The 15,790-nt window shown below is 41.5% G+C and overlaps 1 protein-coding gene and 1 pseudogene across 5 annotated transcripts in view; one reads left to right on the top strand and one right to left on the bottom strand.

The window, feature by feature from the left end:
- Positions 1-7,614, bottom strand: part of LOC102019866 (zinc finger protein 780A) — a 16,598-nt gene extending 8,984 nt beyond the window's left edge. For 2 of the 5 annotated variants that reach the window (XM_005414074.2, XM_005414077.2), the window contains exons 1-3: positions 7,503-7,605; positions 5,112-5,171; positions 2,982-3,108 (exon numbers count right to left, since the gene is read on the bottom strand). In XM_005414074.2, coding sequence (XP_005414131.1) covers positions 2,982-3,108; positions 5,112-5,120 — 136 coding nt within the window. In that variant the 5' untranslated portion in view covers positions 5,121-5,171; positions 7,503-7,605. Of the gene's footprint in view, positions 1-2,981; positions 3,109-5,111; positions 5,172-6,421; positions 6,607-7,281; positions 7,361-7,502 lie in introns of those variants that run through there. The other 3 variants (XM_005414075.2, XM_013509660.1, XM_005414076.2) reach the window with 3 other exon arrangements.
- A 7,764-nt stretch (positions 7,615-15,378) lies between these two features.
- On the top strand, positions 15,379-15,790 carry LOC102019339 (annotated as a pseudogene).

Raw genomic sequence — 15,790 nt, 5'->3', positions numbered from 1 at the left:
AAAAAAAAAAAAAAAAAAGGAGATGATAACAGTACCTATTTTATAGGGTTGATACTGAAATTAAATATATTTCAAATACTCTAAATATTGTCCTTATATAGTACCACAATGATAGAAATTATGTTCACTACTGTTATTACTTTTGCCTCCTCAGTTATTCTCGGGATAGTCAATCAATGAAAAAGATGTTTCATGGCCTGAAACTTTCAACAATAAAGCAGGTAAAGGATATATTTGTTAAAAGAAACAAAATGTATCCACTGTGAATCACAGAGCCTCTTTTGATAGAAAAATTAAAGATACTATTCTCCTCATAGGTGTGCCAGAAGGAACGGAGGTAAAAGAGAACATCTAATAGTAACTGTGAGATCGAACATAATATAAAACTTGGTTCTTAAATGATAATCCAGCAATGAATGTCAATGATTCAAATTGAGTTCCTCAATCATTAAAAAAACAGGGACAGGGGCTGGGGATATAGCTCAGTGGCACAAGCACCTGCCTGGCAAGTACAAGGTCCTGAAATCAATTCCCGGTATAAAAAAATCCACCAAAAAAAAAACAGGGACAATTACAGAGAGGACCAGCAAAAGGGAAAAAGGTTATTGCAGGTAGGCAAGAGGCAGGTGCTTCATGGAGGTGCCCATTTTCAACCCAACAAAACCTGAACTACTCCTTTGGGAAGAAAAAATTCAGCTACCTTTTAAAGAATCTAAAATTCAGAACCTGGCCACCCACTCTGGAACGCCTTCTGTCCCTCTTACACAAAAGCTTTCTTTCTTTCAATAAATACTTTCTACCCTTAACCTCCATTGTTCCTAGAATTTATTCTTCAATTTTAGAGCACACAAACTTGGCATATTAGACATGTAGCAGGTTGGGAGTTATATTTCCCTTACATTATTTGGATTATATGGAGGTCCTACATCATCCCTATATCATATGCCCTATATCATTTGGAGACCTCCTAATGAGATAATTGGATGGAGGTAAGAGTTTGCTTTTCTTTTATAGATTCTGGATTGTGACTCATTTATGCTCATTGTAAAGCAAAATGCTTTATGCTTTAAATTTTTATATTATGTCTTTGTCAATTGCTTAGTGCTTTGTTAAAATGATGATAAATAAGTTGAGAACATGGAAGGTTATGATGCTTCTTTAATAGGACATTTTATTCCTGTTTTGTATATGTTGCATTTGGACTAGTTGCTGAATTTACTGGTGTTCCTTGCTTGACTTGTTAGACAATGACACTAGGAACAGTAATATTAGAAAGCCCCCTAGCAGACTTTGAAATAAAATTCTGTAAAATAGGTCTTATATGAAATCTACTCTATAGTTAATTCAGGCTTTTATCTATCCTTTATAGAACTTTAACAAACAGTAGTCACTCTGCCAGCTAGTTAAATGCTCTTGGAGCAGCTGCCACTCTTAAAGCAGAGGACAGATTTACTCACCACCTTCTGATGAATCTCCATTGAAGCCAATGGTCAGTGGCATGTTGACCAGACAAACAGCTGGATTCCCTTCCAGAGACCAATCTTGGGTTGGGTGGACTATTGCAAACTGCGGACAACTGAGGGGTCATGGCAAGGACTACCCTGATAGATACCCAAAGGTTCCTCACTAGAACCTGAGTCCTGACAGCCTGACTGGGTAACCAGCAGAAAAATGTCCACGTTATCTATTGTCCCCACCTGCATTCCTCAGTGAGGTGAGAGGTAACTCAGTGATCTGGTAGCCTCTGTCCCAGGGACCAGAGACAATGCTATTGGGGCCCTTTCTTAAATCCTCCATTGAGAACTGAGTGCTCTGTCTGCTAGTAAGTTAGAAACCCCAGTTTTCTCCAACTCACTGGGAGTTAACTTTAGAACTACCTTCTCATCAGTCCACTCCTCTCTCCAGAAATCAAGCTGAAGAAGCTTGCAACAACTGTTTGCCTTTCATGGAGAAAAGTGGCTACCTGGGGAATGATTTACATTTGTGCCTTGCATATGCTAACTAAGAATAAGAAAGAGATTTTAGCCCTTCTCTTCTTTCATGTGTGTGTAAGACTGACAGATATGCCTTTACTAACATGTGAAATGTAGTTGCTAGGTGATGGGTATAAGTTTAACCTGTGAGCTTTAGAGACACAGAAATTTTAGAATGAACTTGAAAAAGCATAGCCTTGTCTTGCTGCTAGAAAACACTGCCTAGGTGACCAGGGAATCAGACAGCGCTGGGCCCTCAAGAGGTCAGTGCAGAAGACAACTGTGGCTGGAGATACACTTGTTGAAGGTTAGGCCTCACGACAAAGAGGAATGACTACACCCATATACTTCCCCATGGATGAACAGTAGTGATTAATATTCTAAATAGGCATCAATCACCTTGGGTGGAAAACTAAAACCTCCCTAACCTATCCCTTCCAGGACAGTCCTTGTCTGTCCCATGTACACTTGCTATGGAACGTGCTTCTCCATTTGATCCTCATTTAATCAATATTACCTAAGTGACTATACTTGTTGACTACAGTTTTGTCCCACCTCAAACAACCTTGTGATTTTCCATTGTATCGACATTACCTGAGACTAAACTGGTAATCTTATTAGTTAACTATAGTTTGATCCCACCTTATACCTACCTCACCTTGTGGTTTTACTCTATAAGGCTCCCTTGAGAAGCAGGTTCCCCAGGTCACCCACTCAGGACCCCCTTCTCTCCCTCTTAGACAGCTTTCTTTCTCTCAATAAACACTTCCTGGGGTTGGGGATTTAGCTCAGCAGCACAGCGCCTGCCTGGCAAGTGCAAGGTCCTGAATTCAATTCCCAGTACAGGAAAAAAACAAACAACAAAAAAAAACAAACAAAAAGAAATCAATAAACACTTCCTACTCTAAATAAACTAATTAATTAATTAATTTAATTAATCAATTCACAACGAGGGAAGCTGATATTCCAGAGAACACATACTATGTTAACTGAAGCAGACGACCTTACCCACTGCAATTAGGTTGTTGTAGTTCTCCAACATCACCTCTCTATACAAGTCTCTCTGAATAGAGTCCAGGCATTCCCATTCCTCCTGGCAGAAGTCAAGAGCCACATCCCTGAAGGTCACTGACCCCTGAAACCACAAACACATGAGTTATAGTGAAACTGAAGAAGACTGTTTCAAGATAGAAGGAGAGGCGGTAAAGGACTAAACTGTATGAAAGAAACAAAATGTAAAGTCCCAGGACACCTGCATGTTCTTGAAGAATCCTGATGCTACAGAATAACACTAGTCCAGTATGTCTGGGAATGGATGGAACAGCATACATTTCTCTACTAAGTAATCATGGTGCCTGCTGCATATCTGCTTCATAATGCTTAGTAAATGTGCACTTCTACATCACCTTTATTCTGTAAGTTACACCAGCAATATAAAACATGACCTGTCATGTTTATAGTAGTATAGTTTGTAATATCTAAATCTTGCAAACAGCCCAAATGCCCAACAACCAATAAATGGATAAAGAAGATCTGTTTTTTTATACAATGGAGTACTACTTTGCCAGAAAGAAGGATAAATGAGACATTTCTAGGTAAATGGATGTACCTTGAGACCATATTCTTAAGTGAAATAAACTAGACACACATGTTCAAATAGTGCATGGTTTCTCACACCAGAGAAAGGATTACTAAAGACCAAAATCTATAATAGAAATTGTGAAATAGGAAGAAAAAGCTCAAAGGATAAGGGGAACTAGGCAGGGTGTGAAGGAATGGAAGGAGGGTGAAAGGGAAAAAAAACAACATAAGAAAAACATGGAAACTAAGCTTTTAAAAATAAAGAGGGGAAGAAGGGTTGAAGAAAGGGGAAGGGAATGCGAAAAAAAAGAGGAATTAAGATATATCACACACAGATACAGATTCCCTATGAAGAATGTTATCATTATGTGTATCTAAAATGTACTGATAAAATCAATTTTTTAAAAATGAGATGTCCCCCCAACTTTTGTGTAAAATATCTTTAAAAACTAAGAGGGCTTCTCAGTCTTCAAGTTCATTATGGTGTCAAATATATCAAAAGTATTTTTTTTCTTATCATGGCAAGTGATTTTTATAAACTATCTAACCATCTACATAATTGATATATTAGTTCTTTTGTTTTTATTTTTGTGTCCTGGGGCTTGAACTCAGGGCCTTCACACTGAAGTATATTCCCAGCTTCTTTTGATTTTAAGACACTACTAAGTCGCACAGCCTGGGCTTGAATTTGTAATCCTCCTGCCTCACCCTCCCAGAGTGTCTGAACTGCAGGTTTGCACCACATGCCTGTCTTGACATATTAGATTTAACCACTTTTTCTATTTATATGTTTTGGATAGTCAATGTCTTTTAAGATATTTCCCCATTCTGAGTGAATCTACAATCACCTCCCACCTACACCCTGGGTGACAATCACTCTCTGTCCTCACTGAATGTTTTCCTAAAAGCCTAATAAATAAAGTGAGTCATCCTGTCGCACACAGACTGAGGCTACTCACTATTAAATTCTACCTCACAGGCTGGAAAGCTCATGTTTCGGGAGAAACTTCAAGGTTTTCCCGAACGTGGTCAAATGAGACAATCAACTCTAACTTCTCATCCCCCCTAAAAGCCTGTTTCCCTGTGGGAGCAACTTCGCTACTGCTCTAGCATTTCCCTGACTGAGGACCAAGCACAAAGATGCTGAATAATGTGTTCCAAAACAAAAAATCAACACTGATGGAAAAGAGAGACACAAAGCTGGGGAGATAGCTCAGTGGCACAAGCACCTGCCTGGCAAGCACAAGGGTCCCGAGTTCGATTCCTGGCACCAAAAAAATAAAAAAGAAGAAAAGAGAGGCACAGAGAGCAAAAGTACTGAACTTCCAACATCCACTTTTCTTTCTTGGTACTGGGAATCAAACTCACAACCTTGTGCTTGCCAGGCAGGCACTGTGCCGCTGAGCTATATTTCCGACCGAAAATCCACTGTTCATGATACAAATTGGGCCACAGAAGCTTGGATCCTTAGTTAGCAAGCTTCAAGATAAATGATAACCGAGTCATTTAACCTGAAAGTTATGAGATTTCTAAAGAAAGGGAAAAAGACCAACTTACATGGACCATGTTTTTAAAATTACAAAAACTGGTTGATTAATCTTCTTTAATCTTCTTTTCCTGGGGAACAAAAGAAAAGGATTTAAGTCACGCTGTGTCTCAGTGCCTCCAACTTAAATCAGTATAACCCTTTCATTCTCCACTTTTATTTCTCAGCCATCCCCACAAATACATGCCTCTCAAACAGCTCCTACCTTCACATTCACACACGCACATTGGTAGCAGACAGGAGTCTGGACAAACCCAATTCTCTCTTAACTACCAGGGAACCTGCTGTACAGAGCATGCATGAAGAGCACAGGCAATTCTTCCCGGAAGTTGCTACAAAATACTCCCATGGAGGGGTTCCAGCCAGTCCTCCATTCTGGGATGCACAACCAGGTCTAAGACTGGGCCTCATACCTTGCTCTGAACAGATCCACCTGTTCTTGCACTGCAGAATGTTCAGCAACCTTCCTGTGCTCGGCCCAGTAGTTACAAACAGAATACACATCCCCATGAGAACCCCTGTTCTAAATCAATGAACCTAATTCTCTTGGTCACGGCTATCTGTGATAATCTTATGAAATCATATACTTTCGCTCCCCACAAAACTCATTTATTGGTTTTTTTTTGAGACAAGGTCTCACTATACATAGTGCAAGTGCTTGAACTTGCTTATGTAGCCCACGCTGGCCTCAAACTCACAGCGATCCTCCTGCCTCAGGAGTACTGGGATTACAGGTGTGAGCAACCATGCCCGACACAATTATCAATTTCAATAATACTTCAAATATAGTGATTTACAGTCCCTAACACCATAAATAGAGTCACAGGAACTCAGATTAAGAATTTCTGTCCTACCTTCTTCACAGAATAGAAAAAAATCCTAAAATTCACATAGAATTACACAAGAGCCCAAATAGCCAGAGCAATCATGAACAAAATAAAACAAAAACAACGCTGAAAGCATCACCCTCATTCAGAGCCTAGAAATAGATTTATGCATCTACAACCAACTGGTGTGTGTGTGTGTGTGTGTGTGTGTGTTACTGGAGATTGAATACAGGGCCTCAGACTTGCTAACCAAGAGCTCTCCCACTGAGCTACATCCCCAGTTCAGCCAACTGATTTTTGACAAAACTGCCAAGAAAGTACAATGGAGAAAGGACAACCTTTTCAATAAATAGTGGTAAGAAAACTGAATATCTCCATGTAAAATGAACTTGGATCCCTACTCCTGAAAGACTCACAGATGAACTGAAATCCTCTAACCATCTCCATTCTTCCCCAGCTTGGAAAAAAAGAAGTCTGCAAAGACCGAAAGATACCTGGTATTGTGATTCCATCTAAACACTGGTCTCTTCTTTACCAAGCGCAAGTCTAACTAGAGTTTTATTTCCACAGCATCTTATGAAAAGTATGCACAGGATGATGTGAAAGATCTGACAAGCCGGGCGTGATAGCGCATGCCTGTAATCCCAGCACTCCGGAGGCTGAGGCAGGAGGATCCTTGCGAGTTGGAGACCAGCCTGGGCTACAAAGAGAACTCAAGGCCAGCCTGAACTGCATGGCGCAACCCTGTCTCAAAACGACAAAAATAAAAATTAAAATTAAAAAACCAACTAAAAAAAAAAATCTGTCAAATGGTAATGTGAATATGAAGTGGAAAGGCGAAGAACAAAAAGATGTTCGTCAGAGGATACAAAATCCACCATCGTGGGGTATCAGTATGCATATCTCCCTTTTTACTGAATATTTACTGAGTCCTTCACATTCTAAAATCAAAACAGCATTTCTTGAAGTACAAATTCACCCTTGGTTTTTACACGTGCAGCCATAATGCTCTCATTCTACCGCAGGTCCTTCTTTAGAATAATGGCACAATGGGAGAAGGAGGCAAGCACGAGGGCTCATCCCGCATGCTTTTCTTGGAGCGCAGAGCAGACTAAGCCTGAAAGCACCTTCCATGCCACTTTCCCTCACTTCGCACAAAGGCGACGGAAGTAAAAGCAGCAGGAACCGGCCTGGGTATGCATGATGGCTGCAGGGGACAGAGCTGTAAGAACGCTGTAATTTACTTGCAGCTGCCCTCCGGGGGGCTCTCAAAAGCACCTCCAGCTCTCAAATTCCCAACCCGCGTCTAGTGTCTACATTCTCGTGGAGCGCTTCACCCTAAGCTCAGAATTACCCACACCGCGGCCGTTCCTCTGCTGCTGCCCGAGGGGCCGCGAGAAGAGACGCAAAAGAAGCAGCGGACGTCGAGAGCCCAGCCAGAGCCACACCGAGAGCACAGGGCCGCCCGGTCCTGCACGCAAGGCCCTCACGCACGCGCACACCCCCTATTCTCGCCTCCGTCACTCCTCACTACTTAATTACCCTCGTCTGCTATAAGCACGCGGACACACGCACCTGAACTCCGGCACTCGCAGTCTGCGGCCAGAGGCCCCTCCCTCAGGCGACTTCGTCCTCTCACCTGACTGCCTTGCCCCTCGCAGTCATCCGTCCTCCACACCACCCCCCGGAAACCGGAAGTAGATTTGTTAACCCTGGCGCGGTGGCCTCTGGGAAATAGAGTCCTGCAGATGAAGAGCCACAGAAGCCAGGAGTCCCGCGGCTCAGATTGATCCCAGCATGCAATTTGAGCTCGCAGCCTTGGCGACTCAAGTGGGGGCGAGTGGTTTGTGGGAGTTCTAGCAGCCGCGCGTAGATTCACTTGTCCGAGGAGGGTTGTTCTTCTTGGGCTGGCCATGTAACTTATTTTTCTCTGTAAAGAGAAGTAAATGAACATGACTTTTGAGGAATACTCAGAGTAAAATCGTGTCAAGATGTAGCTGCTTTGACCTCCTTATCTTAGCCTCCAGCAGGATTCTCTGTGCTATATGCATAGAATAAATTTGTAGAGTGAACTAAAGAATTGGTTGAAAATAAAAAAAAAAAAGAATTGGTTGATTTTATATTTGCAGAGATGTACATTTTTTGTTTGTTTGTTTGTTTTCTGGTACCGGGAATCGAACTCACGACCTTGCACTTGCCAGGCAGGCCTGTGCCGCTGAGCTACATCCCCAGCCCCAGAGATATACTTTAGAACTAAAGAATTGGGGAGTTGGGGATGTAGCTCAGCGGCACAGCGCCTGCCTGGCAAATGCAATGTTATGAGTTCAATTCCTGGTACTGGAAAAAAAAAAAAAAAAACAAGAACTAAAGAATTGGTTGATTTTATATTTGCAGAGCAATATCCTTTTTTTCTTGGAGAAATTATGGTACCAAAATGAAATCACTCATGTCATAACCTGGGAAAAATGAAGCCAGGAACTCCATGAAGCGATGGCCCTCGTGCATGATTTGTTTGATGATGGGAACTAGCACAGGAGACTGCCAAACCGCAACTTTTATAGTGAAGGCCACTCGCATGAAGAGAATTTCCCGGTGATAGTCTTAACTGCAACCTTGCAAATAACCTTGTTAAATCACAACTTTGCAGTCATTTCTATGAAAAAAAAATTTAAATATAAAAAAATAGAAACTTGGGAAGAAAACACCCCACTAGTCATTACCTTTCAAGAGAACATTTACCACCATCTGAAACAACATAATGTTACTGTTGTCAGCTAGTTCCTTTTAAAATGGCTCACCAATTAAAAAGCATTGCAGGTCTTTCTTGCCTCGAACAAAGAATTGGATGAGACAAAGCCAAAAACAGTGCCAAAATTTTATTTGAAATGTGAGGGGTTAGGGGTAAGGAAAAAACTAGTTCTGTAGAGCAAACTTGGGCTGAACAAAGAGAGGAAAGGATAAGAGCAAAAATAAAAGTACACTCTGACGCAGAGTGGGCTATAGTGAGGAGTCGTAATAGTGGACTCCTCCCGTGTCTGTCATTATACGCAATCCACAGTTCCTGGGAACCCCCAGGAAGAGTTCTACATACAGGGTCCTGGAAATTTTTTGGCGCCCTCCAAGATCTTGCGATTGACAGGTCTTGCTTATTTCCCTAACCAGCTTTGCCACCCTACCTTCTATATCATTACTAGCTGTTTAACATTTTCTGACTCTCCCAACAGAATATAAACTTCATAGGGACAGTTATATAGTCCTATTTGATTTTTTTTTTTTTATTTTTGAGACGTCTTGCTATGCAGTTCAGGCTGGCCTTGAGCTCACTTTGTAGCCCAGGCTGGTCTCAAACTCACAATGATCCTCCTGCTTCAGCCCCCTAAGTGCTGGGGTTACAGGCATGCGCCACCACGCCGGGATAGTCCTATTTGATTTATTACTACATTCAATATCACCTATAACAGTGACAGGGATATAGTTATAAATCATTGAATATTCTTTTGTTTTGAGACAGGGACCCGCTATGTAATTCAGACTGGCTTTAAACTCACTATGTGGCCTAGGCTGGCCTCGAACTTGCAGTGGTCCTCCTGCCTCAGTTTACTGGGTGCTCGGATTATAGGCATGTACCACCATGCCTGGCTGGAATATTCTTTATAGAATGCATGGGTGAACTAAAAGTGTGACTCCACGTCCTCTCTCTGACGGCTAAATGAAGCTGAGTTACTAGGTCTCAGGCCTTTTCACTCTCCAGCTTCCCTTCTCTTAGTTCATCCCTCCCTAAAATCACTAATCTGTCACTAATCTGTGTTGTTGACAATCAAAAGTATCTCTTCAAAGCAAGCCCTCCATATGAGTACTATCCACGCACACATATGTGATCTGTGGCCGTGTGAGGAAGGTGCCTTAGAGACACAACAAACTCCATGTGCTAAAAGAGTATCATCTTTACACCAAAACTCCAGCTAACCTGGTTTCTCAGTATCAAGAAATCCCATCATAAACCCTCGAATGCTCAAAGGAGAGAGACTTGTGAGTCACTGTCCCCTCCAGAACTTCTCAAACAACTCTTTATGAAATTATCTCTGTGTTCGGTACATATTTTCTGCTAATGGAGGTATTTATGAAGTTTATGCGGTCCCCATGCTGATTTCCATCATCCTTATCCCACTCCTCATCCCCTCCCACCCAGTTTATTTCAGATGTCTCCTAATTGATTTGTCCTTTGGCTTGCTCCATCCAATAAACTATGTTTATTGTTTGTTAGGCAACTTGGATACTTTATTAAATGTCCCCTCTCTTAGTAAAATCCTTAAATTTCCTGAAATTACTGTTCACATTTCCAGCACAAATTCCTAACCTAATCTGTAATAGCTGGCCAGGTTGCTGTACCCTAATTCCATAACCTCAGGTCATGATCAATTCTCTTAATGGTGGTAGAGCAGGAAAACAAGACTTCCTTCAATTCTTGGTATGTTCCCTTGTTCCGAGGTTCTGGGATTCGGGGGGCTCCTTCTAGAGGGTCTTTCCAGGTTCTTCTTGTCCTGAACAAAGAATTAAACAAAGCAAGTGCAAAAGGTAGAAGCTTTTACATTTATTAAAGGTAGGAAAAGAAACATGCTCTGCTTGTGAGTGTGGGACAATTAAAAGTAGGAAAAGAAGTACACTCCATAGTCTGAGAGCAGACCATGGCTGTCTTTTGTATCCTCCACTCCTCAGGCTGACATCAGATCTAAACTGATCTATCAAAACCCCTCTTGAGTGCTCACAAGGGAATTAAAGCCATCAGTCTCTGATTGGTCCCAGGTGCAGGGCTTTGGGAACTGTTTTGCTGTGCATTTCCTTATTAATAGGTCACGCCCACCTGCCCCAATCTCCTGCCTCACCTTGTTTCTTCCCATAGCTCTTGTAGAAGTGTGCTTTCCCATCTGCCTAAAGTACCCACTATGGCTGGCTAACTTCTCCAAAACATTCAGGGAGCAATCTAAACTGCAGATACTGAGGGTCAAGAGAAAAGTACAACAAATGTAATTTTTTTTTTTTTTTTTTTTTGGTACCGGAGAATCAAACTCAGAACCTTGTGCTTGCCAGACAGGCACTTATGCCACTGAGCTATATCCCCAGCCCAACAAATGTAATTTAAAGATCCAAATTGGCTTTTACTTGTTTTGTTGTTGTTGTTGTTGTTTTTCTTTTAGTCTTTTTGAGACAGCGTGTCACTATGCAGTTCAGGCTGGCCTTGAGCTCACTTTGTAGCCAAGGCTGGTCTCAAACTCACAACAATCCTCCTGCCTCAGCTTCCCAAGTGCTGGGATTACAGGCGTGGGCCACCACGCCCGGCCTGGCCTTTACTTGTGATTCTAGAATTGTGCAACACCTCACTTCATAAAACAGAATGAGTGTTCTGATGAACTAAGCAGAGACATTAGAATCAGAAAAGAGAGCAGGTGTGATGGCACACACCTGTAATCCCAGCACTCAGGAAGCTGAGGCAGGAGGATCACTGCAAGTTCAAGGCCTGCACGGGCTACCTAGTGAGTTCAAGGCCAGCCTGAACTGTATGACTAGACCTTGTCTCAAAAAAAGAATCAGAAAAGGGCAGAGGAAAGCAGAAACAGAATCAAGAGGGGATTAATCGTTTCAAAGTTACTTGTAAAGATTAGAGTAGAAGGGATTTCTTACCATGCTGACTAAAATGGGCCTGTTTGGGAATTTGGCTGTAACCTCTCACACTTCTGATTTCTTAGCAGGTCAGATAAATAATTTGGTTTCGGCTTGGTGATGTGGAATCTTAGCATGGCTTTGTTTTGTTTTGTTCTGTTGGGCCCAAGTGCAAGAGCTGAATCCAGACCCAAGTGCAAGAGCCAAATTCAGTAAACATTTTACTGAACAAAGGTTCTTAAACATACTGCCCTGAGCTCCTTGTGTGACAACCTATGCAGCTGCAGTCATATCATTTGTGTCTGGTGGGGGGATTTCCCACAGACTTTACCTTCTCCTCCCAGCACGTGTGTAGAACACGAGCAGCTCAGAGAAGCTATTTCACAGTGTGAGATGAACGGATGAGGGAACATTGGAGGAGTTCTCTGACTTCCTCAGCAGCAAGATTAGAAATGGAAGATACAGACGTTGCTTTTTAAGAGCAAAAAGGGGCTGATGGTTGGAAAACAAGATGTTAAAATCACACCGGTGTTCACAAGCCATGACTGTGGATTGTCAGAAAGAAAAATACAAGCTTCGAAAGTGGAAGAGAGAGAATAAAATAAGACAAAAGTGCTCATAAGGAGCAGGACAGATTTTGTGGCCCTGCTCTCCAGGGATATGTGAGGAGATTGTCTAAGGCTATGAATATATCTAACTTGCTGTTTGTGCCTATGAAGGAAAAGTATCATGCTGCCACCAGCCCATATCATGAATCCCAAGCAAAAAATATCAATAGAGGAGAAAAACAGTAAACATACTGATTCTGTAATTGTATCAAAGAAAAGACGAGAGCAATATTTCAGATTTGAATTCACAGTGTTATTTCTGCTATTTTTTTGACCAGTCACTGTCACGGGAACAACGATATTCACCAGCAAATGAAACACCCAACTCAGGATACAGGTAGAAGTAATATGTTGTATCGATTTGGTTTTGAGTTCTGACCTTCTCACGTTAGTTGGGTTGATACTTAAGGCCTGGACACCACCTAGAAGACAGGTGGTGGTGAGAGAATTTCCCCAGGCCAATCTGTTACAGTAAAAGACAAGTTTACATCCAACATCATCCAGGAAATACTGAAGGCCAAAGGCTGCCATTGTCTGAGGGATTTCTCCACAAAGAATCCACAATGTATTGGCCAGTGCAAGATGGCTGATTATATGAGCTACTGGTCTCAATCGATGTTTCCTGGAAAGGCGGTAAATGTAAAGGAAAAGGAAGGAAGAATTTCCCACCAGCCCAATTCCAGTCTGAGTGAGGATGGCTATTCCCATCACCATATCCACAAAAACCATTCCCTCCGAGACCGGGGTGTGGTACTTTTGTTCATATCCAGGAACCTGTAGAAAAACAGAAGGAACACATGAATTTCTTGAAGTCAGATGAAATATAGTTTCGTTGTTATTTCTGGCAATCCTATTCACTATCACACCTAAATATTTCATCCATTAAAGTTTCTTCACCTCTTCACCCAGCATACACAGTGGTAGTTATAACTAAAATTATCTCATTGGGATTATCCTATTTCTATTGGAGAAAATTAATTTCCTCCAATAGAAATATCAGAGCTGGCCAGGTATGGTGGTAGACACCTGTGGTCCCAGCACTCTGGGAGGCTGAGGAAGGAGACTCACAGTTTGAGCCCACCCTTAGCAACATGTGACTACTGAGCCTGTCTTGAAATAAAAAGGGTCTACAGATGGGATTCAGTGTGAAGATCCTAGGCTCAAGCCCCAGTACCCCAGAAAAAGAGAGAGAGAAAAGAAGAAGAAATGTGAGAGCCATGAAGAAATGCATTTTTTTTATCTTGCTTTCAGTCCATATCTAGAGTCAAGAGCAATATATTACCAGTAGTCAGTTAATAAGTATGTTATCTGATGAAATGAATGGAAAAGTGGAGTCATTATTTCCATATCAAAATTATTTCAAGACAGCCTTTACATTAATAGATTTCTTTACATGGAATGCAGGTTCTCTATTTAATCATTAAAAATATCTAGTACATGAAGCTTAATAATTGTGTTATTCAAAATTGCATATCCTTGCTACATTTGGAGGTTGTATTTGTTTTTATATAAAAGCTTAACTTTCTGGGGAGACAGATGTTCAGTGTCTTGTGCTGTACTGGGATTCTACCAAATACTCTGTCAAACATTATCTCTCTATAACCCAATATAGTCTCTGAATCAGGACCTTAAACTGAAGCAAGCAATAGGTTTTAATGATACAACATGAGTTTGGCATGGTGGCACATGCCTATAGTCCCAGCATTCAGAAAGCTGAGGAAGGAGGATCACCATGAGTTCGAGGCCAGCCTGGGCTACATAGCGAGACCTTGTCTCAAAAAAAAAAAAAAAAAAAAAAATTAAAAAAAGGGCTGGGGGCTGGGGATGTGGCTTAATGGTAGAGCTCTTGCCTTGCATGCACAAGGCCCTGGGTTAGATCCCCAGCACCGCGTACATAAAAGAAAAGGGGGAGGACTGCTGGGGATTTAGCTCAGCGGCACAGCACCTGCCTAGCAAGCATGAGGTCGTGAGTTTGATTCCCGGTACCAGAAGAAAAAAAAAAACAACATGAAGAAAGATACAGTCTAGGGATGTTTGTGATTAACATTAAAATAAAGCATTAGAAGTCATCTCATCTCCTCAGCAAATAAAATATGAAGACAATGTCAGGCAGCACAGTTATTCAGTATTTTTATGACTTGGTCAATAAAATGCCAGGAAAAAGCTATCCCCCTTTGAGTATAGAGGATTTTTATGGGTTACATTCAAAGAGGATTAAAATATCATAGAAGTAATAAGATAGTAATTTTCTCAAATATAACACAAATATATAAAGTAAAGGAATACATTGCATATAAACACTTTGAAAAACTTTAAGAATAAACTAGATCAGTAATGTGCTAGAAATACAAAAGTAAAACATCAAATACTAGAAAAGAAATCCAGAATGGCTGGAATGAAACCACATTCCCAGTTGGGAAGACATAATACGCTTTCGAGATTTGAAACTTCCTCAAATTTAATTTTCAGGTTCAATTCAACATCAATCAAAACCATGAGAAATTTTGTTGGGAAACAGAGAGTTTTTATATCAAATTTTGCATATATTGAATAAAAAAACTCCCATTATTTTCCCATGTTTTCAAAATTTTCAAGCATACAGAAACCAAGCCATTTTTTATTTTAATAAAATTTTATTTTGTTTTGGTTTGGTTTTTTTGTCTTTTTGAAACAGGGTCTCACTATGCAGTTCAGGTTGGCCTGGAGCTCACTCTGTAGCTCAGGCTGGTCTCAAACTTGCAACGATCCTCCTGCCTCAGCCTCCCGAGTGCCAGGATTACAGGTGTGCGCCACCACACCCAGTAAATTTATTTTATTTTGATACCTTGTTCTCATGGTCAATGAGATGTCCCAACCAAGTCGTATTTTTAAAATAATAATGATGATGAATTGGATAAGCTCAGTTTCCTAAAACAATACAGCAATTAAAATAAGCAAAACAAGTAAAAATAGTCAAATATAACAGTGGTTCAAAAACAAGTGGCCAGAAAAATTATACATAGGAAAATTCAGTGAATCAAAATATAACTGTTCAGTGTGAAGGACCAGAAAAATTGAATGATTTAGGCAGTCTAAAGCTGGACTGCCTTCTTTCCTCAGCTGCCGCCAAGGTGCTCACTTCTTCCGAGGGAGCTAAGGCCACGTTGGGGTGAGGTGCTCACTTCATTCGGCGACTAGCACCGCGCCCGACAGCCCGCATCATGACCTCTGTCTCTGAGCTCGCTTGCATCTACTCCACTCTCATCCTGCACAACGACGGCGAGGTGACCGTCATGGAGGATAAGATCAATGCCCTCATTAAAGCAGCTGGTGTTAATGTGGAACCTTTTTGGCCTGGCTTATTCGCGAAGGCCCTGGCCAATGTCAACATTGGGAGCCTCATCTGCAATGTAGGGGCGGGTGGCCCTGCTCCGGCAGCTGGTGCTGCACCTGCAGGAGGGCCTGCCCCTTCCACCGCTGCTGCCCCAGCTGAGGAGAAGAAGGTGAAAGCAAAGAAAGAAGAATCTGAGGAATCTGACAATGACATGGGCTTTGGTCTTTTTGACTAAACCTCATTTTGTAACGTGTTCAGTAAAAACTGAACAGCAGCTGTTGGTC

The sequence above is a fragment of the Chinchilla lanigera genome, unplaced genomic scaffold (genome assembly GCF_000276665.1).
Source record: "Chinchilla lanigera isolate Chin_1 unplaced genomic scaffold, ChiLan1.0 scaffold00177, whole genome shotgun sequence".
Taxonomy (NCBI): domain Eukaryota; kingdom Metazoa; phylum Chordata; class Mammalia; order Rodentia; family Chinchillidae; genus Chinchilla; species Chinchilla lanigera.
The sequence above is the reverse complement of the archived record's forward strand: the minus strand, read 5'-3'. Positions and strand labels throughout refer to the sequence as shown.